The 21,124-nt window shown below is 33.2% G+C and overlaps 3 protein-coding genes across 5 annotated transcripts; 1 reads left to right on the top strand and 2 right to left on the bottom strand.

Moving 5' to 3' along the window:
* Positions 1-9,059: 9,059 nt before the first annotated feature.
* On the top strand, positions 9,060-10,503 carry LOC145072680 (large ribosomal subunit protein uL16-like). The gene is made up of 4 exons (XM_079019145.1): positions 9,060-9,147; positions 9,487-9,988; positions 10,103-10,184; positions 10,297-10,503. Exons 1-4 carry the CDS (start codon positions 9,138-9,140, stop codon positions 10,363-10,365), a joined length of 663 nt encoding a protein of 220 aa, XP_078875271.1. The 5' UTR covers positions 9,060-9,137; the 3' UTR covers positions 10,366-10,503.
* A 5,077-nt stretch (positions 10,504-15,580) lies between these two features.
* On the bottom strand, positions 15,581-18,124 carry LOC145077130 (putative B3 domain-containing protein At5g58280). 3 transcript variants are annotated; one of them, XM_079022902.1, is made up of 8 exons: positions 18,053-18,124; positions 17,265-17,378; positions 16,946-17,011; positions 16,766-16,861; positions 16,622-16,677; positions 16,394-16,553; positions 16,068-16,274; positions 15,581-16,006 (listed from the first exon to the last, which is right to left on the bottom strand). In XM_079022902.1, the coding sequence occupies exons 2-8, from the start codon at positions 17,340-17,342 to the stop codon at positions 15,758-15,760; spliced, it is 912 nt and encodes a 303-aa protein (XP_078879028.1). In that variant the 5' UTR covers positions 17,343-17,378; positions 18,053-18,124; the 3' UTR covers positions 15,581-15,757. The 3 variants fall into 3 exon arrangements, with proteins under 3 accessions (XP_078879028.1, XP_078879029.1, XP_078879030.1); XM_079022903.1 differs by having other exon boundaries at positions 17,265-17,361; positions 18,053-18,122; XM_079022904.1 differs by having other exon boundaries at positions 17,265-17,369; positions 18,053-18,073.
* A 1,624-nt stretch (positions 18,125-19,748) lies between these two features.
* Positions 19,749-20,662, bottom strand: LOC145074306 (cytochrome b-c1 complex subunit 8-like). The gene is made up of 2 exons (XM_079020708.1): positions 20,470-20,662; positions 19,749-20,116 (listed from the first exon to the last, which is right to left on the bottom strand). Exons 1-2 carry the CDS (start codon positions 20,637-20,639, stop codon positions 20,068-20,070), a joined length of 219 nt encoding a protein of 72 aa, XP_078876834.1. The 5' UTR covers positions 20,640-20,662; the 3' UTR covers positions 19,749-20,067.
* Between the last annotated feature and the right edge of the window lie 462 nt (positions 20,663-21,124).

Below are 21,124 nucleotides of genomic sequence, written 5' to 3'. Positions count from 1 at the left end.
TTGTGAGATGTAAGTTAGAGTGGTTTTGCTTGGCATTCAATAGTTTTGACATGTATTATGAAAAAAAAATCATTGGAAACACTAATTAAACATGTACTTTTGGTGGGATTTTACATTGAAAATTCACGTCCTAAAACATTATTTAGTTGAGTCATATGTTATTCTAGTCTAATTTGTTATTGTATTATCTTCTTTACATTGTTTTTTCTTACGATTTAAGTTTTGAGTTAAAACAAAGCTAAGCCAGGGAAATAAATCAACCTCCTTGTGAGTTCAAACATTTGTATTAACAAGCCTTCTTATCTCCACGTCTCTTTCTTGTCTCTTGATAAAATGAAATCATATTGATGTAAAAACTTCATGACCATTTCTTTAAGAGAAAAATAATGTCATGACATCTATTTTTATCCACGGATTTTACGAATATTGATCTTACCGATTACACCAAGGGTATGTTTCGCAAGAACTCGTTTTTTTTTTTTTTCCGAGGTTTTTAAAGTTGTTATTTAAACCGAAAAGTAGTTAAAAAAAACTATTTAGACTAGCGTTTTAACAAACTTATCGAATTTTTGAAAATTCTTCGAAATATATCATGTATTAATTATAAAAAACTTCAATCTTCTACATGTTTTTATGTTATTTTACTTATTCTAACTAGTTTATCAGCTATTTTACTAAAAAAAAATTCAACTAGCATCTACTTTGCCAAACATAACGTAAGAATAAACCCCAAGCCCCTCCACCCCTCCACGTCGTTTTTGATCCCATACCAACAAGCCTTGAAAAAACTCAAGAACCACTTTCCCTAAAAACTCAAGAACATGGTGTTAGGCATTTCATAGGTTCGACTCAAAAAAGAAATTTCTTTCAAATGATAGTATTTTTTTTTCAACGGCTAACACACACCCACTAAATCCTACTCGTTACTACTCTTTTGTCCACGACATGACTTGAACCCTCAACCCTTAAAGGATGAATACATTTTCAAACACTTTGATACCGATAAGCCAAAAACCATTTGGTTCAAATATCACTATTTATTAACAAGTACGTCTACGTTCTTAAATTGTTTGTAGTGAACTTTTGTAACTAACAATACATCTTTATACAAATAATTCATACATTCTTTAGGTTTGTTATTATAACATAAATGAAAATTCTTTTAAGTTTGTAATTATAACATTTTTTTTATAACATGAACATTAAATAATAAATTTAAACAGGAATGCAACAAAATATTCATTAGGCTTCATTAAAAGATTAAAGAATAAATTAAACACAACATGCTTTCAATACTTTTCATAAACACAAAGATGAAATAATTGTTTCAAACTTGATGTATAAAATGGTTTTTTTTTCTACAACCTAATATACCTATTTAAAAATTATAATTATTAGCTAATCATTCTCACTAATAAATTGTGTTACATTATTTTCTGAAAAAATAATATTCATTATCTCTTCTTCTTTTTCTTCTTCTTCTTCTTCTTCTTCTTCTTCTTCTTCTCTCTCTCTCTCTCTCTCTCTATGTGTGTGTCTATATATATATATACTCTCAAGTATTTTATTTTATTTTTATTATAGTAAATATAATAATTACATTTATACTATTAATTGAGTTAATGTAAATGATCCATCTTTTATATATTTCTCTAAGTGAGGCCATTTCAAATTTGAGATATATAATTTGTAGTTTGTTCAAAGTTGAACCAATTGTTTGCAAAAAATATTTTTCTCCGCATAAATTATAGGAATAATGACTTAAAAGGACAATATATTTTATGATTTATACACATTTGGTCACTGATTTTTTTTTTGTCGTCCACATTTACCTCTTTTGTAACGCCCGAAATCTTGAGGAATAGTTGTTGGGAATAAATTCTTTTTTTTAGGGTTGGACACGACGTGTTGGAGGAGCCAACACAATATGTCTAGATTTGAAGAAACGCGACTTCCATTAAGGCCAACACGGCGTGTTCATGCTATTACGCGGTGTGTTGGCGGCTGATAGAGAAAACCCTAATTTTTAGGGTGTTGCACCCTATATAAAGGCCTTAAGTCCTCATGGTTGGCCTCATTAAGGCCAAATCTGGACACGTTGTGTTGTGGAACCAACACACTGTGTCTAGATTTGAAGAAACATGACTATCATTAAGGCCAACACGGCGTGTTCATGCCATTACATGGTGTGTTGGCGGATGGTGGAGAAAACCCTAATTTTTAGGGTGTTACACCCTATATAAAGGCCTTAAGTCCTCATAGTTGGCCTCATTACCAACCTCCATTGCCACTAAAACCCTAAAATCGATCTCTAAGTCTCTTGGTGGTGTTCTTGAGCTTGTAAGAAGTTCTTAGTGCTCTTTTTTTTTTTGTCTTTGTGAAGGAAGAGGAGATCTTGAAGTTGTCTTGCTTGGTGGAAAGGTTTTGGATCCAGAATCATCTTCTTTTGTGCAAACTTTTTAATGTATCAAGTTTGAACCTTGACTTATAGATGTTTAGATCTCTTCATATTGTGTTTTGTTGTGCTTTTGGTCCCTTTTGGGTTGATGAGATAGTGAAGTCGTTTAAGGGCTTGTTATTCCAAATTTAAGTTTGTATTGAGCTCCTTGAGCATAAAGGTGCAAGATTTATGAGATAATTGGTTACATGCATGCATTAAGTCACTTATTAAGTCCTTTTTAAGATTAAGAGTTTCATTTAGACATGCATGAACGTAAAGTTGACAACTTTACATGGGTTTCCAGCTCAAGGAAGCCATATCTATATTTTGGGGCTATGTCTTTTTGAATTAAGTGCTTATTAGTTAAGCCTTTGCATTATTAAGCTTTATGGATTGAATTTGAACCTTTTTGGGTAGTCACAATGGATAAAGTTGGAAACTTTATCCTTATGGACTAGATCTAAGTTTTGGAGCTCCTGGTATCGGAGGAAACAACTTGATGTATTAAGCTCGGGCAACACGACGCGTTGGCTGGGGTTTTCCCGACTATTCGGATGATGGCGAAACACGACGTAGCCAAGGGTTCACACAGCGTGTTTGGTCAACATGAACGGATGACTTTATCTTTGACCAAAAGTTTGATCAGGGTTGACCATGGGATATTTTGGGCCATGTTTGGGCCTTTTGGATCATAGGTTTGGGCCTTAGTCTTGGGCCAAGCTAGATAAGGGATAAATTGGTCTTTTACCCTAAGTATGGATTGAAAGATATAGATTCGATTCCAATTGTTAATTGTGTGTTATTTGTTATTGATAGATCAGGGGATTGATGGACCAACTGCCAGGGATAATCAGTGTGATTCTACATTGCGAGGTGAGTCTCCTCACTATTTTATGGGTCGAAGGCACCAATGTCGGACCTATTGGTTTATGTATTGTAGGAAGACCATTGGGCGACCCTTGACATTTGTATGAAAGACAAATAGGTGGCACATGGCAATTTTGTATGCAAGACCAGAGTTTGGACTATGGAAGTTAAGTAGATAAGTAGTTGTAGATTGTATGTTAGTTGTCTTTGTGATTCTTGCATGGAACACCAGGAGGTGGCTCCCGACAATTGTCTGTAAGACCCAGGGTTTTGGTCCCCCGCCTAGAATGGAAGACCATGATATGACTCGTGGCATAATGGCAAGACTATGTGTGACACATAGCACCTTCTATTGAATGTTGGATATTTATGATATGTATGACTCGTAGGTTATGTATGGATGTGGTATTTGGGGAACTCACTAAGTTTTGTGCTTATAGTTGTTGTTTATGGTTTTAGGTACTTCCGGTTCAAAAGGGAAGACCCCGACTTGATCACAGCGCATACACCCATATTTTCCATAACCTTGAGATTTTTGGGATTATACTCTAATGATTGTTTTTAATATGAAATACCTTTAAGTGTTTTAGTAATGATAAATGGGCGTTTTGGTTGTTTTAAAATTGAAAATTTTACCTCATATTTTGGAGCGTTACACCTTTAACTTGTTAAGATCTACACATTTAGTCCTTATGACCGGCTACTCCAAGTTAGCTGGTGAAAATGACTTAACAGGGTAATATATTTCCCACTTTGTATACATTTAGTCCTTAATTTTTTTTATACAAATTTAGTCCTTAATATTCTTTTTTGTTGCAAAATACGTCATTTTTTTGTACTCATTAAGTACTTATGAATGATGTCTTTAAGTTTTTCTCACGACATCTTACGTAAGACGATCATTAATGAGCTGTTTGGGGCTTTTGATGCTTATGTTCATCGCGATCTCGACTACTTTGTTGCTTAGGTCATGTGTGAACGTCATAAATTCTTCATACAATCACGGATTTTAACGATCTTTGTATCCATACGTTCGTTTTTTAGTCTAATACAACTTTTGTTTAGATTACTCCTGTTAAAAAGTAATATATTTTTACTTACGATCTTTATATCCATACGTTTTTTATGAATGCATGTATGGATGTTTTTTATAAAATCATAAGTTCAAATATATTATATTTTAAAGGGAGTAATCTTAACGAAAGTTGTAGTAGACTAAAAAACCGAACACATAGATGTAAAGATCATTAAAATTTGATATTGTATTAAGAAGTTACAACGTTCAGAACACAAGACCTAAGCCAAACCACAAGACCTACATGCAACCAAGCAGTCGAGATTGCGATGGACATAAGCATCAACAGACCCAAACACCTCATCAATGTTTGTCCCATGTAAGATGTCGTTAAAAAAACCTAAAGAAATCATTCATAACTACTGAATGAATGAGTACAAAAACAAAAAAGACTTATCTTGAAACAAAAATATATATATTAAGGACTAAATGTGTACAAAATGAAAAATATATTATCCTATCATGTCATTTTTCCCAGCTAACCTGAAGTAACCGGTCATAAGAACTGAATATGTACAGTTTAACAAGTTGAAGGGTTAAATTTGGACGAAAAAAATCAATGACAAAATATATATAAATAAAAAAATATATTACACTTTTAAGTCATTATCTAATTATAAATATGTAGTTTTATATGTTTTGTATGAGTATCATTATCTACTTTATTATTGATACATTTTATGTTTTTTTCCGTAAAATTTCAAATTTTAGTAAAAATACTATAAATATTATATTATTTTCTAAGTAGTATATTACATTTTGTTGATTTTGAACATGTTTTTGAGATTTTGGATTCCTTTTGTCAACAATATATTATTTAAATTTAAATATAAAAAATACTCTATGTATGAGATTTTTTTATACAAAACTAATCCAAAACAAATAAATGACATTTAAATAGGGTATATGTTTTAATTTGATGGTTATTTCCAAAACAAATAATTATTTATTTATATTATAATTGTTAATTAAAAGTAAACTAATAATTATTACTTAATTACTATTTTAATAATGACATTTGATTAAAAAGTAGTTCTTTTGATCATTATTGGGAAGAGAGATGAAAAAAATAGACTTAAAATGGGGATAATAGAATCTAGAATATGGATATATAATAGGACCTAAAGTTATGTAATTAATCTTGTAATTTGCCAAAACATATTGATTCAGTATTTTTATGAAGACATCTATGCTACCTTTTCTAAACTTAAACCCACCCTACCATACCCCACTTCTTATTCCCTTTCTCTTCATCTTATTTTGCATCAATGAAAGATTACTCTTTGCCCCCTTCCATCATCCCCAACGGTAAAGACAAACACCGTTCACCTTCGTCTTCCTCACCAACAACCACCACCACCACCAGACAGTCACCTGAAAAAAAAAAAAACCCCATCACAAATGTTGGAAAAAGACCTTTGGAAAAACGTTTGGTCCGCCACCATCATATCCCGCTACAAATCTAGTCCGCTAATGCCATTACCCAATATATGTGGTATGCCACCTAAAACCCAACATATTTCTCTCTCTTTCTATTCTTTAACATATCCATCAACCATCTTTCCGGAAAATCGTTTTGTTTGTGGGTGTTCATCCCCAAAAATCAACCCTGAACCCTTCTCGTTTATTAGGATTGGTTCATCGGAATCTAAAACCCTTCATCGAGGGTGGTAGTTGTTGGTTCTTTGAGAAACGACTAAAGGTGGTGGTGATGGTAGAATGGAGATAATAGTAATAGGGTGGTTAAAGAGATGATGGGTTTTAGGGTTAGGTGGTTGGGGTTAAGCTTTATTATTATTATTATTATTATTATTATTATTATTATTATTATTATTATTATTATCAACTAAAAATAGTTTTCAAATGTATAAAGCTAGAGAGAGTAGTGTCACAAAAATACACTTCCTTCACTGCCACGTAAGCGTCACGTTAGTTTTTATCATAAAACTGTGGTTCATTGCCACGCCAAGAAGTCGTGCCACATTTTTTTTAACAATTTAATTTAAATAAAAACTTTAATTTTCATAAAAATCATAACATTTCATTACTTAAAATTTAAAATCCATTACATTACATTATTTAAAGAAAACATAACATAACATTAAAAAAAGATCTAAAAGCTTAGAAAAAAACTAGAAAACTTAAGCGTACAAAGAGCTTGATCATACAAAAGTCTTGAAGTATTAGTGTTTTTATTGGGTGTTTTTTAGTTGTTTGGATTGTTGGAAGACATCTTGAAAGTTTTTGAAAAAAAAAAGATGATGAAAAATAAATAAATTTGTGTGATGTTTGGTAAAAAAAAAAAAAAAGATAAATTACATATAGGAAAAGTTATAAAAAAAATTAAATTCGAATTTTTTAACTATTTCAAACACGGCTAAAAGGAGGAGAAGTGCGGCCAAACCGCACCAAAGGCCGCATAGGGGAGGCAGTGTTTCCCTTCCTATATGACAAAGAGTGCGGGCAAACTGCGGTTCACTCCTCATAACCTAATAAATCTGAAAATGATAAATAGTAACATCAAACAATTATGACAAAACTTCAAAAATGGTCCCTGTGGTTTTCAAAAATATCAAGTTTAGTCCCTAAGCTCAAAAAACCTCACAGATGGTCCCTGTGGTTTCAAAACTTTTAACAAATGGTCCTTTTTGCTAACGCCGTTACCTTTTGACCGTTAAGTGAAGGGCATTTCAGTCATTTCACAACCACAGGGACCATTTATGAAGTTTTGCCTTAATTTTTTTTAAAAAAAAAAAAAAAGAAAAATAAATATAATTATTTAATATTAAAGGCCCCACCCTCCCCCCCCCCCTCTCTCTCGTGCTTACTTCACATGAAAAACCGGCGAGAATGGTGAAATCTCCGTCGGGTGGTGGGAATGGGACCGAAATCCTAGGGCGGCTGGAGACGGTGATGCTGCCGAAGCCTCCGGCAGCTCGATGAAAAGCAAGGGAAGGGAAGTAGAAGAAGCTACCGATTTGATCCTTTACTTGAAGAATGTAGGTGAAGTTTTGACCAGGTGGACTGGGATAATTCGTGCCATAAATTCCATCCTGCAATGAATTCCTTCTCTGTTGTATCTCGTTCCTGATCCATCATCCATACAAGTAATCATTTCATCAGATTTCGCGTTTCTTTCATCGATTATGACCACTTAAACAACAAATTCAAAAAAATTTGATGAAGAACAAACCAGGTAATGAGGAATGGTTCATCCAAGCTGTTGTAGATACTAACAATCACATTGTCATTAGTCACTGAATCGATTTGTGGCCCTAGAAATTGCCCGTTTATCAAAATCCCCTGCAACCCGAGTTCATGAATTCAAATTGTGGATTAGATTCAGATGAATGTAAATGAAATCTGAAGGAAGAAACAAAGATTGTAATCGATAATGATTAATTACATACATGTTGTTTAACTCCAAGAGGGTAGATATCACCATATCACCATAAGTAACACCTGTTGTACTATCTCAATTCCTCTCCAATGTATGAATCTACTGAAAACACCTATGCACATCAACTGTTCGTGAAAATGCCTCGATGGAAGAAACAGAGACTGTAATCGATAATGATTACTTACATACCATAAGTAACACCTGTTGTATTATCCAAATCTCTTTGAGGCTGTTTTGGGTATCGATGGAAGAAAAACAAAGCAAGACAGGTGACAGTTGGTTTGGGGGCTATTTTGGTCGAAGAAAATGAGGTGAAAGAGGCCGGAATGGGTGGTGCAGTGGAAGCCCCTTGGCTTGCCGACTGTTTTCTCATCAAAAAACAAAGCAAGACAGCTACTAGGTGTTTGTTGGTTGCTTGGTTAATGAAAAGAAGGGAGGAGGAGGTTGCGTTTGTGGCTGGAACGGAGCCATTTTTAATCAAGTTACCAGGTGGGTATAGATTTGAGATTTGGGGGATCTTTATGGGGAGAGAGAGAGAGAGGGAGAGAGAGAGAGAGAGAGAGAGAGAGGGTGGGGCCTTTAATATTAAATAATTATATTTATTTTTCTTTTTACTTAAAAAATTAAGGCAAAACTTCATAAATGGTCCCTGTGGTTGTGAAATGACTGAAATGCCCTTCACTTAATGGTCAAAAGGTAACAGCGTTAGCAAAAATGACCATTTGTTAAAAGTTTTGAAACCACAGGGACCATCTGTGAGTTTTTTTGAACTTAGGGACTAAACTTGATATTTTTGAAAACCACAGGGATCATTTTTGAAGTTTTGTCAACAATTATATAATAAAATAAAAACCAAATAACCCACCACGTAAAACATAAAACCATAAAGACTAAACGAATAAATACTTTATACGGGATTAATGTATTTTGACGAACTTCATCCAAATTATGTAATTTTGACTTGAATAATAAAGGGCTTACCTAAATTTGTATGCTTATTTTTTGATCGATAAATAATATTAAAGCAGAAAAATGTTTCTTACAAAAATGCCCTCACATAAATCTGAAAATAACAGAGGTCACAAATAAGATAACGGAACTACGCGCCTCTATTTTGGGTTGCCAAATTCAACCTGTCAATACAATATTTTACAATAGTCGAACGTGTCTTGGATTGGGTTACACTTCTAGAAGCCCATAATCACCACCAACCCAATTCAGCACGCCAATGACGAATCAGCATACGTAAGCCCATCAGGCCCATAAAACAACTATATAAACGATATTTCATCGTAACCTAATTAGGGTTCTTGTGTCCGATATTGCGCAGCATATCTCTCGAAGAAAAATCAGCAATGGGAAGAAGTACGTTTTCTCCTCAATTGATTCATTGCTTTTTGCTAATCGTTGCAGTTTGAACTATCTAAACATAATTTCCCATCGTTGATTTCATCTTTTATATTATTATGTTATGATTTGGATCTGGTCAAACCACGAGTCCGAATACGTTTTATCGATTCCATAAATTTGAACTTTCTAACTTACGATATATGCCTCGGAAATGGATTGTTTCAAGGTTGTTTGTTGAGTTGCTTTGTTGATAGCGAATTAGTGTTGATGATCTTCATTGTTTCAGAAGTTAAATAATCTGGTATGTCTATTATGAAAGATTTCATCCTGACACATAATAATTGTATCACTCAGGACCCGCTAGGTGTTACAGGCAGATCAAGAACAAGCCCTATCCCAAATCCCGATACTGCCGTGGTGTTCCTGATCCAAAAATCAGGATCTATGATGTTGGCATGAAGAAGAAGGGAGTCGATGAATTCCCTTTCTGTGTTCATTTGGTCAGTTGGGAGAAGGAAAACGTCTCCAGTGAGGCACTTGAAGCTGCACGTATTGCCTGCAATAAGTATATGACCAAGTTTGCAGGAAAGGATGCTTTCCATTTGAGGGTTAGGGTTCATCCTTTCCATGTGTTGCGTATCAACAAGATGCTTTCGTGTGCTGGAGCTGATAGACTCCAAACTGGTATGAGAGGTGCTTTTGGGAAACCACAGGGTGTATGTGCCCGTGTAAGCATCGGTCAAGTTCTTCTTTCTGTTCGATGCAAGGATGGTAACAGTCAGCATGCCCAGGAGGCACTTCGTCGTGCTAAGTTCAAGTTCCCTGGTCGTCAAAAGATCATTGTCAGCAGGAAATGGTATAAATTAAAAACTTTTTTTCCCAAATCCCATTTTGTACTTTATACACTATGTTGAATGAAGAATTCTGTTCTATCAAATGTTTTCCTAATCTTTTGTTGTGTTGATTTCAGGGGATTCACCAAGTTTAGCCGAACTGATTATGTGCAATGGAAATCTGAGAACAGAATCATGTCTGATGGTGTTAACGCTAAGGTATGTAATTCTTGGATGCGTTTTAATGGCTTAATCGTATCAGACATTTTTAATTGTAATTGAGTTTTGGTATAACAGTTGCTGATGGGTAATCTTGTAATTTACATTGCAGCTTCTTGGATGTCATGGACCCCTTGCAAATCGCCAGCCTGGGAGAGCTTTTCTAGATGCTGTTGCTTAAGTTGGATTTTTTATTTGGTATCAGGATTTTTAGTGAATCTAAACTCAGTTTTGTATGTTCGCTTGAACAAGGTTTATTTCATCTTTTTCTATGTTTTGGATATTGCAATGATAGAACAATTCGTGATTTGAATTTTAATGTTTGTCTATGGTTCATCGGGCTTTCGAGCATTATAACTCACTTATGTTTTAACATCATCAGCATAATCATATATATACACCTCCACCATCTGATGCTTTAACTACATGAAATTGCAGTAGCAACTGTAGCATCAAAATATGCAACCTCTCAACATTTTGCATGTAATAGCATCACGACTTTACTTTTTGCTAAATTGGAGCCATTGCAGTTTATGAATATTAAAAAAAAATTGCTATTTTTGAAAAATAATAATAGTACATTGCCACTATTGGACGATAAATAAAGTATTCCCATTTTTATAACATACAATGAATCTTTTTGGTTCTATTAATTCGATTACCAAAGCATCACCATCATCGAGTTTATGCTCTAATGCAAATGTCTTGTTATCAACCACTGATTCCAGTTCTCTAACTCTCTGAGAGAAACATATTGACGTAATCTTCCCTTGACTCCTCTGCTAATGGTTGTTTTTGATGGCTTCACCACTCCTTGTCTCCTTTCACTCTCTCTACCTGGCAGTCCTCTCATCATATTCTGTTTTTATTCATGCTCACCAATTTAAGCTCATTAAAAATTTGATTGTTTTTTAACATTTCCAAAACCAAAGAAGCCAAAGTTTTTGACTGAAGTTTATAGCACTAAAGGTAGAAGTGGATGATGAGTTAGAGCCTTGAAGAAGTAAAATGGCATGAGTAAGAAAATAATTGGTGATGGTTTTTGTACTTATATATGTGAGAGAGAACCTTATAATCTCCAAAAGGGAGACACTTTGTGTGAATGACCTCAATGAATAACTCAAAGTAAAAATGTTAGTGATTTTAGTGTTATCAATATATTTTAGTATAGTTATTATTAATGTTGAGATAGTTTGGGTTTTATTTACTCACTGAGACTGTCGGAGTGATAAATGTAAACTCAGGAATCCTGGGACAGCACCCCTAGCGGGGTCCAAGGGACAGAGCTTTTAACAAAGTATTATGATCCTGGTTATTTCCGGTCTGTTGGTATAATACATGAAATAACAGTTACATATACTCTTCAACAAAATGGGATTTCTGAGAAGAGATGGTGAATCCTATGTTGTCATATTCAGGTTTAAGTGATAAATTGTAGGGAGAAACTATGCTAACAGCTTGTTATCTTCTAAATAGAGTTTCAAACAAAAGGAACAACACCCTATGAACTTTTAGTACGAAAGGAAACCAAACTTAGGAATCTTAAAGTTTGGGGTTGTGAGGCAGTTGTAAGACTGACTGAACCAAAGATGAAGACTTTGAGTGAAAGATGTATTGATTGTATCTTCATTGGATATGATGAAAATCATTTTTTATCCATACCTAAACCAATGGATATGGTTCCTAGTTCCAATGAAACTACCAAGGAAGTTGTACCTCATTCAAATGAATCACCTGAGCTTAGAAGAAGCAAAAGACAAATGAAAGTTAAATCATTTGGTAATGATTTTCAACTTTACCTAGTTTAGGGTTCTAGATGAGATTGCATGTCATATTGTTTTAGCATTGAAGAATATCTAAAACATATGATGATGCAATGAAATCTCAAGATGTTGCTTTCTAGAAAGAAGCAATAGATGATGAGATGGATTCTATTATGGGATATAATACTTGAGTTTTGTCTGATCTTCCTCCTGGATGCAAACATTTGGGTTGCAAGTAGATATTCAAAAGTCAAAAGGAAGATGAAAGTTGATGGATCAATCAACAAGTTTAAAGCTCGATTGGTTATTCAAGGTTTTAGACAAATACCTCACATTGACTACTTTGATACGTATGCTCTTGTTGCTCGTATATCTACCATTAGATTGTTGATTGCCTTAGCAACAATTCATAATCTGGTCATTCATCAAATGGATGTTAAAAAAACATTCTTGAATGGTGATCAGGAGGAAGAGGTATATATGAAACAACCTGAGGGTTTTATTATGCCTGACACTGAGCATAAAGTGTATAAGTTAGTGAAATTGTTGTATGAGCTGAAACAAGCACCTAAACAGTGGCATAAGAAGTTTGATGGTGTTGTCTTGTCATATGGTTTTATGTTGAATCAATCAGACAAGTGTGTATATAGTAAATTTGATGAGCCTGGTAAAGGAGTGATTGTATGCTTATATATAGATGATATTTTGATCTTTGGTACTGATCAAAGACAAGTTGACATTACCAAAGAGTTTTTATCATCTCAGTTCTCCATGAAGGATATGGGGGTGCGGAAGTGTTTCTTGGAATAAGAAACGTGAACATCAAGGAATCTTAATTTCATAGACTCATTACATTGAGAAAGTACTTAAGAAGTTCAATTGTTCAGAATGTTCTCATGTGAGTACTCCTTTTGACCCAAATATGAAACTTATGCCAAATACTGGTGAAGTAGTTCACAACTTGAATATTTAAAGGTCGTTAGATGTTTGATGTATGTTATGACCAACACAAGGCTTGATCTTGCATTTGTCGTATGAAAGCTAAGTAGGTTTACTAGCAATTCTGGTACTCATCACTAGAAAGCAATAAGGTTGGTTCTGAAGTATCTTAAGAAAACCATGGATTATGATTTGACTTATGTAGGGTTTCCTTATGTTATAGAAGGATATTTAGATGCTAGTTGGATTAAAAATATAAAAGACCACTCTTCTACAAGTGGTTGGGTGTTTCTTCTTGTTAAACGTGTCATTTAATAGGCTTCTAAGAAACAAACATGCATAAAAAATTCAACTATGGAAAATCTGAATTTGTAGCCCTTACAGTTGTCGGAAAAGAAGCATAATGGTTAAGGAATTTGATCTATGAATTTTTTTTTTTGTGGCCAAAGCCTATATCACCCGTTTCTATACATTATGTTAGTGTTGGCACCTTGGCAAAAACATACAGTCAAGTATATAATGGAATGTCGCGACATTTAGGTGTTAGGCATAATATGGTATGTGAGCTTATTACTCATGGTATCATTTCTATAGAGTTTGTTCGATATCAACAAAATTTAAATGATCACTTGACGAAGAGGTTAGCTAGAGACTTGGTAAGAAAGTTTGTTATAGGGATGGGTTTAAGGCCCACTTAATATCTTTATGGGTGAGATACCCAATTCCTTTCTAATACAATGTTAGAAGTTGAATTCAATATAGAAAACTTGCTTATGGAGATTGGAGCACATTTATGTTATTACATCCCAATGTATGTGCTTATAACTTGTAAGTTAAAGTAGGTTGATTAAGTTCTTAATAGTTATTTTGGAAAAATGCATTAACAGGTGCATGACATAGAAGGACTACATATGTGAGTGTGAAGTGTTGCTGCTTCAGAAAGCTTAGGCTAGGCTTTTATACACTTAAGGATGTAAAATGTTGCCACTTACCAAGGGGGTGGTGTTCACAGCCTTTGTGGTCGTGAAGAGGCATCAAACAAGAAAAGGATTGTGCGTGATGAAAGTTGACCATATCACAGCGAGCCACTCCACATCAGCAACACGTACCAAGGGGGTGGTGTGCACGACAGGGGCAAGTAGCCACCTTAGAACCACGCCCATGGCGTGGTGAGTATAGTACAACGCCTAAGAACAATGAATAAATACAACTCAATATGACATCCATGATTATTGATTATCATACCATTCACTTTTTCTCTCCAATATCTAGCAAATTTTTAATTTTCAAGATTATATATATATATATATATATATATATATATATATATATATATATATATATATATATATATATATATATATATATATATATATATATATATATATATTTGAACCGGCAAACTAACCTATTCCTAAAACCACATATGTCTCCTAATAAGACATGAACCCATGACCTCTCATTTGAGAGTATAACTCCTTCCACGATTATAATTATCGTATATTTTCTCAGGATTATATATTTAATTCCTTATTTTGTTGAACAAGATGAAGCATTGATGCTAACATGTGTGATTCGAATTTAAGTAGTCTCAAGTTTTGATGTAATTATTTTTTGTATTTGTTTGGTTGTTTGTTGTTTAAAGGAACAATTGAATTACAGTTTTTTTTTTTTTTTAAATCTACTATAAATGTATAATGTTAATTTAAACTTTAAATGTCAAACCTGCATACTAAAGTTGTCATCATATATATTTTTCTTTGAATACATATATTGGTCTACGGTTAAACAAAGGTCTACGGTTAAACAAAACATGACGCTAATTCGTTTGATTCAAAATCATGTAGCTTTTTTCATATTTTATACGTTTTATATTAGTTGTTTTACTTGAATTTCGCATGTTGACCCTCTGTTTACAAGATTATGATCACCACATATTTTTATATGATTATATATATTTTTTATATTCAATTGAACAAATTAATGTTAGCCTAATAGCTAATACGACCGGTTAGAATTAAAATAATATCATGTTTTTATATTTATATATATTTTCTTTTTTATAAATTTTTCTTACTTTGACTTCAACTCTCAAATCAAGGAGCCTCGTTTTTTTGTATTTCACACGGTCTTTATTTTTAATCTAAATCTATCAAACTTGCAATTACGGAGATGAGAATCACCAAATAACTTTCTACAACTTTAACACCAATTCTTTTTGGTATTATGAGTTACCCTCATATAGTTATCATTTTTTTTTCTCAAGGACTATATAATATACATCGCACTTCAAAATATAAATGTTTATTTAACAAAGTCAATATAAAACAGCACAAGAGAACAGGAGTAAGTAATGTCAAATCTCCAATTTTTAATGGTTGCTTTTTCATTAGAACCACAATACAAATATAATATGTGATAACGTGTCTCATTAATTCACTTTTAAAAATTATTTGAGAAAATGACAACTCATTTTGTACAAATTTGTAAAAAGTTAAAACTTAAAAGAAAAAGACTTTTTCTATTAAGTCATTCTTTCTGAAAAAAAAAAAAAAACACTTCCTGGATTAAATTTTGTTCTCATTGAACCCTTTAAGTCTAAAAAGTCGCCACCAAGTCTAGTCTTTGTGTCCCTTTAACGAAATTACAACTTTGCCTCCAAACAAAAGTGTAAAGAAACAAGAACATAAGAAATAATTAAAATCATAATGCGCTTTCAAGCCATTTCCATAATAATTTTAGGAAGAATTAGTGTCATATTGAAACTAATACTAAGTGAAGCCATGAGCTTCTGTCACAACATTCATGCCAATATCTATGAGATCATAGATGAAAATGATCAAAATCTTTTACTAAAATCACTTACTTGAATCAGTTTTTCACCCCTCTAGTAGAACGCCGAGTACCCATTACAGTTTCATTTGACTTCTTTGGCTTTTCGTGTTGACCTCCTTTCTTTGCAGTTGACTTTTTCCCGTTTTCTTTTGGACTCTCATCTGTTGTTTTGTGCTTCTTAGGTCTTCCCCTTGAAGGCTTTTTTGTTTCAACATCTTCTTCTTCCTCAACACCACCATCATCATCATCTACACTTCCACCATCTGATGCTTTAACTACATGAATCTGCAGTAGCATCAAACATGAAACCTCTAGTTTATGTTCCAATGCAAAATAAAGTATTTACCTTGAATCTTTTTGGCTCCACCAATTCAAACACCAAAGCATCACCATCATCCAGTTTATGTTCTAAAGCAAATGCTCTCCATCCACCACTGATTCCAGTTCTCTCACTAATAAATACACAATCATATTCATTCCCATCTTCATCTTCTAGTATCATATTCACTGTAGACTTTGGAAGATGTGTCTTGCAGAATGACAATGGTAGCCCCTTAAGAAATATAAAATCAACCAAAAAGGCACAACACATAGTTTGATTAGCTTTTTTTATATGTAGTATATTATACTTTATAATATTATGTGAAAAAGTTGTACATTTTTATTACTCACCAACCAAAAGCAACTGTAAACATGAGAACGGAGCATTGACTTTACAAAAGATGGAAATTCAGACTGCAAATTGCTTTGGAGTTTCTCTGCAGACTTCATTGCTTTAACCCTTTCTTCATATCTTGCCATTTTGACTTCTTCCAATGGTCTTGCAAGATAACTGAAAAACAATATCATCATTATGAGTTTTATGTGAAATGAGTTAACAAAGCAAATTGCTGTTTGAACCTTGCCCATGAAGAATTGGATTTTGATCTCCTCACAGATGGGAGACCTATATCAACCTGTATAAACAAGAATATTTAGAAATTAGTCATTCTTGTCATTTATTTATTAAGGAACATCATTAAACAACATTGATGCTGAACTTACATCATCATGATATGAAACAATGGGATTGCGTTCACGCGTTGAACGCCTTGGTTCTGTTATTGGGGAATTTCTTATTTTTAGTTTCACTTCACGTTGCTGCTTCAAACAAAAAGAAAATTATGTCATGTACATGATCAATTTTATCATGAAGGTTAATGAATAAGTGTAGAAAATTCATACCTTGGACTTCTTCTCAGATTTTGAAATATCTGATAGGCTTTTAGTAATCTTCAAGATTCCCAGTTCCTTCAAAAACAATAAGCATAAAAAGCATATACTCAACTTAATATTTGGAAACATAACATATATGGCTTGCCTTTTGCTTTTGTTTGTCTATTTAAATTGTGTTTTGCTAGTAAATACGACATCATGTTGAAGATCAAGTGATGAGAAAATGTATTTAGTAGAGATACATTTAAGCATTAATATGTGTTTGAAAGGAAGCATTTTTACCACATTTACCATGAAGTCAAATTACATAAAACTGAAGGTCAAATACCTCGAATCTCTTTTGGTTCTCAAGTAGTTGTTGCTTGCGAGCCTCTTCATAACTGTTGGATGTAATCTCCTCAGCCATCAAATCACTTGTTGCTATGCTGGAAGACTAGAAAATCTATAAATTTTGTGTTTAAGAAAGTATCATACTCATTTAAACGCGGTCCATGAGAACTCAATGTTTAGCACTATATTTATTCAGGGAATATTGTGTAGAAAAAGATGATTAGCATAAAAACCGTCACATTCTAATGAGAGCAGTTGAGCATAAAAATGAATAAATAGATCTCAAAACTGAGGATAAAAGGGAACTGGTAGTACTTAGATCAATTACTCTCCTTGGAATGAACTTCCAGATGTTAGGCAGGGTTTTCCCAAGTTAATAGCAAGAATGGAACTATAATAACACAATACAAATTCTTGAAAACTCAATGAAGCGCAAAGTTTCTAGAATGAGTAATCTTAGGGTCACACTTTTAGCTGTTTCAGGATACGAAATTAGGGTTTTTGCAACAGCGCCCAAAAATCAGGAAAAAAAAAAAACAATATATCGTGCAGATGGAGATTCCTAATCAAATACTGATGATAATAAGATAATCCGAGCACCATACATGTTTAAAATTTTGAAAACCCTTCTCTGGTATCTGCTAGTTCTTAGTAATGTTTGCATTAACGCGCCCATCAAATTTTTAAAGAATAAAACCAATAAAAAAACGAACATAAGCAACAGAATGGAAGTTTTTTTGACAAAAAATGTTAGCTGAGAGATTCATGAACAGAGCTCGAACTTACCAGAAATCGACTCAATGGGTGTAAGGGAATTTCGTGTAAGGAAGAGACTAGGCGGAAGTTTGAAATTTCGAATGGCGGTCAAATAAATTGATAAGAAAGTTTGAGTTTTAGTCCCTAAACTGTATTGGTAGTGACACTATTGATCCCTAAACAAAAGGAACCAATGAGTAACTTAATTTTTAACATGAGGATAAAAACACATAATTATTAATTGGTGGGCAAATGGAGATATAATCACTCTCTAACCAATTGATAACTATTTACAATATATTGGTCTTTTGGTATCCACTTTCAAATAGAATTACTTTGTTTTTATTACAAAAACTCATATTGTTCCTTTTCTTCAATAAAATAGAAGAGTTCAAATACATGTTTTAAATTTAAACGGTTTGAGGTGATTTTCATGAAATAATTTTATTTTCTGTAACAAAAAACTCATCATGTTTGTCATCATCAAGGAATGGATTGTTGATGTAAGTGTATATAAATTGTATTTAATTATTAGTTAGCACATAACATCTATTATTAAGAGTCTCATTGTAATTTATAAAAGAACATTATGCAAGCTAGTGACCTCAAGAGAAAAAAATCAAACAAAAATTGGTATGAGAAATGTGGTTCTCCATATATTTTGTGTGCCATAAGATTCAAGTCGGAGATATACAACCCGCGTGTTTTGAAGGATTAATTCGATGTTAAAAATACATTGGTAAACAACTACAAAGTTAATCCTAGACAGTGAGTGGAGATGCTTTTATTAAAACCTAAACTTTTTGTTCATGACAGATGTGTCAGAGGGAAAATGTTATTCAAAGTTGGTACATAAGTCGATAGTCCAACATTTCCTTTTGGGAACTCAAATGTCAACAGTCATTTGAAATAGATTTTTTGTTGAACGGATCATTTGACTCGTCAAGAACGATTGACAATACAAAATGAATGTTGATTGAAGGAGATTCTAATCAAATCTTCATAAAGGTGTTTAAGATCTTTTTCAATTTTGACACCCAAGGTTTTGATAATAGTAAAAGAAACTCTTTGCCTCCTAATTTTATAACATTTTCTCAAACACCTTGAAGTTCTTACATTGACATTTTCACACATTAAGTCTCCACTTACCGCCTATTATTTGTGTGCATGATCACACACCATCTTCTAGTAAAGAGGTTAGTTTTTTATTAAGGCTTTCACTCCACCAAAAGAAGTGATCTTTAGTGGATTTGTTTAACGAGTCAATCAGAAAAATGGTCGTAGCCTCATATTTAGGTTGAACCACTCTACGGTCTATATTATTATGGTCTTCCATATAAAATTCCCCTCTATCTTATTTTATATATTGCAACTTTTATTCTCTTGATTACGAGTATGTGTAGTTTTGTACTACATTTTTGCAATTTGGTTTGTGTAAAACGTTACAACAATAAGTTTGCGGACCTTCGATTAAAAGATTATAATTAGCCCCAATTGCACCCCCCACCCCAAGGTCCATTCACAAAATTCATTCCGAATATAATCTAAATATCCATTGTTTAAGAAACATTAGCAAAATTATAAAATAAAATGTCAATTAGAATCTTTAAAAAAGATAACTCTAGAAAAGTAAGAAAAAATAATAATATAAACACGACAAGAAGTTCCAAACGAAGAGGGGTCTCCAAGAACTAGTGTAGCTACATAGATTAAAGAATATTTTTTATGTAGAAACGCCGGAGGGTTTCGGCGATCCAAAGAGTCATATATTCTTAAAAATAATAATTATTACAATAAAACAATAAAAAATTAAAACTATAAATAGACCCACAAGAGTCACCATGTTTTAAATGTCATCCACCACTAAATGGAAAACGTTACAAAATACGATAATGGTTCTTTTCAGGATTTTCAATTAATCACAAAGACGAAAAAGATATAATTTATCCATAAGTTTATAAGCAACTTTCGCCTAAAAAATAAGTATCGGATAAAATTAACTTTAACCATCTTATTCAAGTTTACTCAAAGTTGTGACTATAGTGTCAATATCTATGCTCCATCTTCTCTCTTTCCTTATAATTTTGAACGTACCTGCATTCATAAATTATATACAAAAGTTTGTGACATCATTTAAATTAAGAAAGTTGACCGTATAAAAATTCTTAGATAGATAATTGGATTAATTGCACAAGGGAACAATTCATATTATGTCAATCTCCACATTAGAAAACTAATTTTCTTATATATGTAATATCGATATATTAATTTCCCTCGATTTCAAACAATCACTTTCGCCATTGTTTTGAGCCTTTGAGGTATGAAATATGTTGTATAAAATGGACGGAAAAAAATACATTGCTGAAAAGTAAAATTAAATAAAATAAATTGTATTTCTAGTTTTTAACGAATAAACATTCTAGAGAGAGAGAGAGTTGTGGAATTACGAGTAGGTGCCAACGACGGGGCCCACAAGGAGGATAGCGCTAAGCCAATTCTCGGTGACTTTGTGTGTGATTTTATTAGCGAGTTCCTTCCATAGACCAGGCATCACCTTCTGCTGAAACGGCGATAATCCGTACACCACTGCCTTTATCTTCACTAGAATCTTCCCCATCTCCGATTTGATCAAACAAATCAAGCTTTTAGAACGAAACATGTCAAAATAGCAACACCGTCGTTTTATGGGAAAAATGCCGCAAAAAAAGGATTTGATCCAAAAAAATGCCGACTTCCTCGCATTGATCGGGTTTTTGGGTCATTGGGTTGCAAAGCTTTTCTGGAAATCCGTGTGGTTTGCCAAAAGTAATAAACTTAGTCCCTGCTAATTTTTTTCTATGTGTTTGGCCCTTGTGGTTTGCAAAAGTTGCACTTGAGGTCCTTTTTCATAACTCCGTCAGTTTGTAGTCGTTTGGATGATTAAGCTCAAAAAATATGGGGGTATTTTGGTATTTTCACATTAGCTTCTCCATCCCTTTAAAAGCTCTTGCCAACGTTCCGAAAAATCAAGCAACCATCTCTGAAAAATCGAAGCTCTCCTCTCTTCCAAGAATGGTGATTTGTACGTGTGGAAGTGTTGTTGTGAGAGTCACATCTTGGACG

This window comes from Lactuca serriola, chromosome 9 (genome assembly GCF_051521515.1).
Source record: "Lactuca serriola cultivar US96UC23 chromosome 9, Lser_US96UC23_V15, whole genome shotgun sequence".
In the NCBI taxonomy this organism is placed as follows: domain Eukaryota; kingdom Viridiplantae; phylum Streptophyta; class Magnoliopsida; order Asterales; family Asteraceae; genus Lactuca; species Lactuca serriola.
This window is presented reverse-complemented; position numbering and strand designations above follow the sequence as displayed.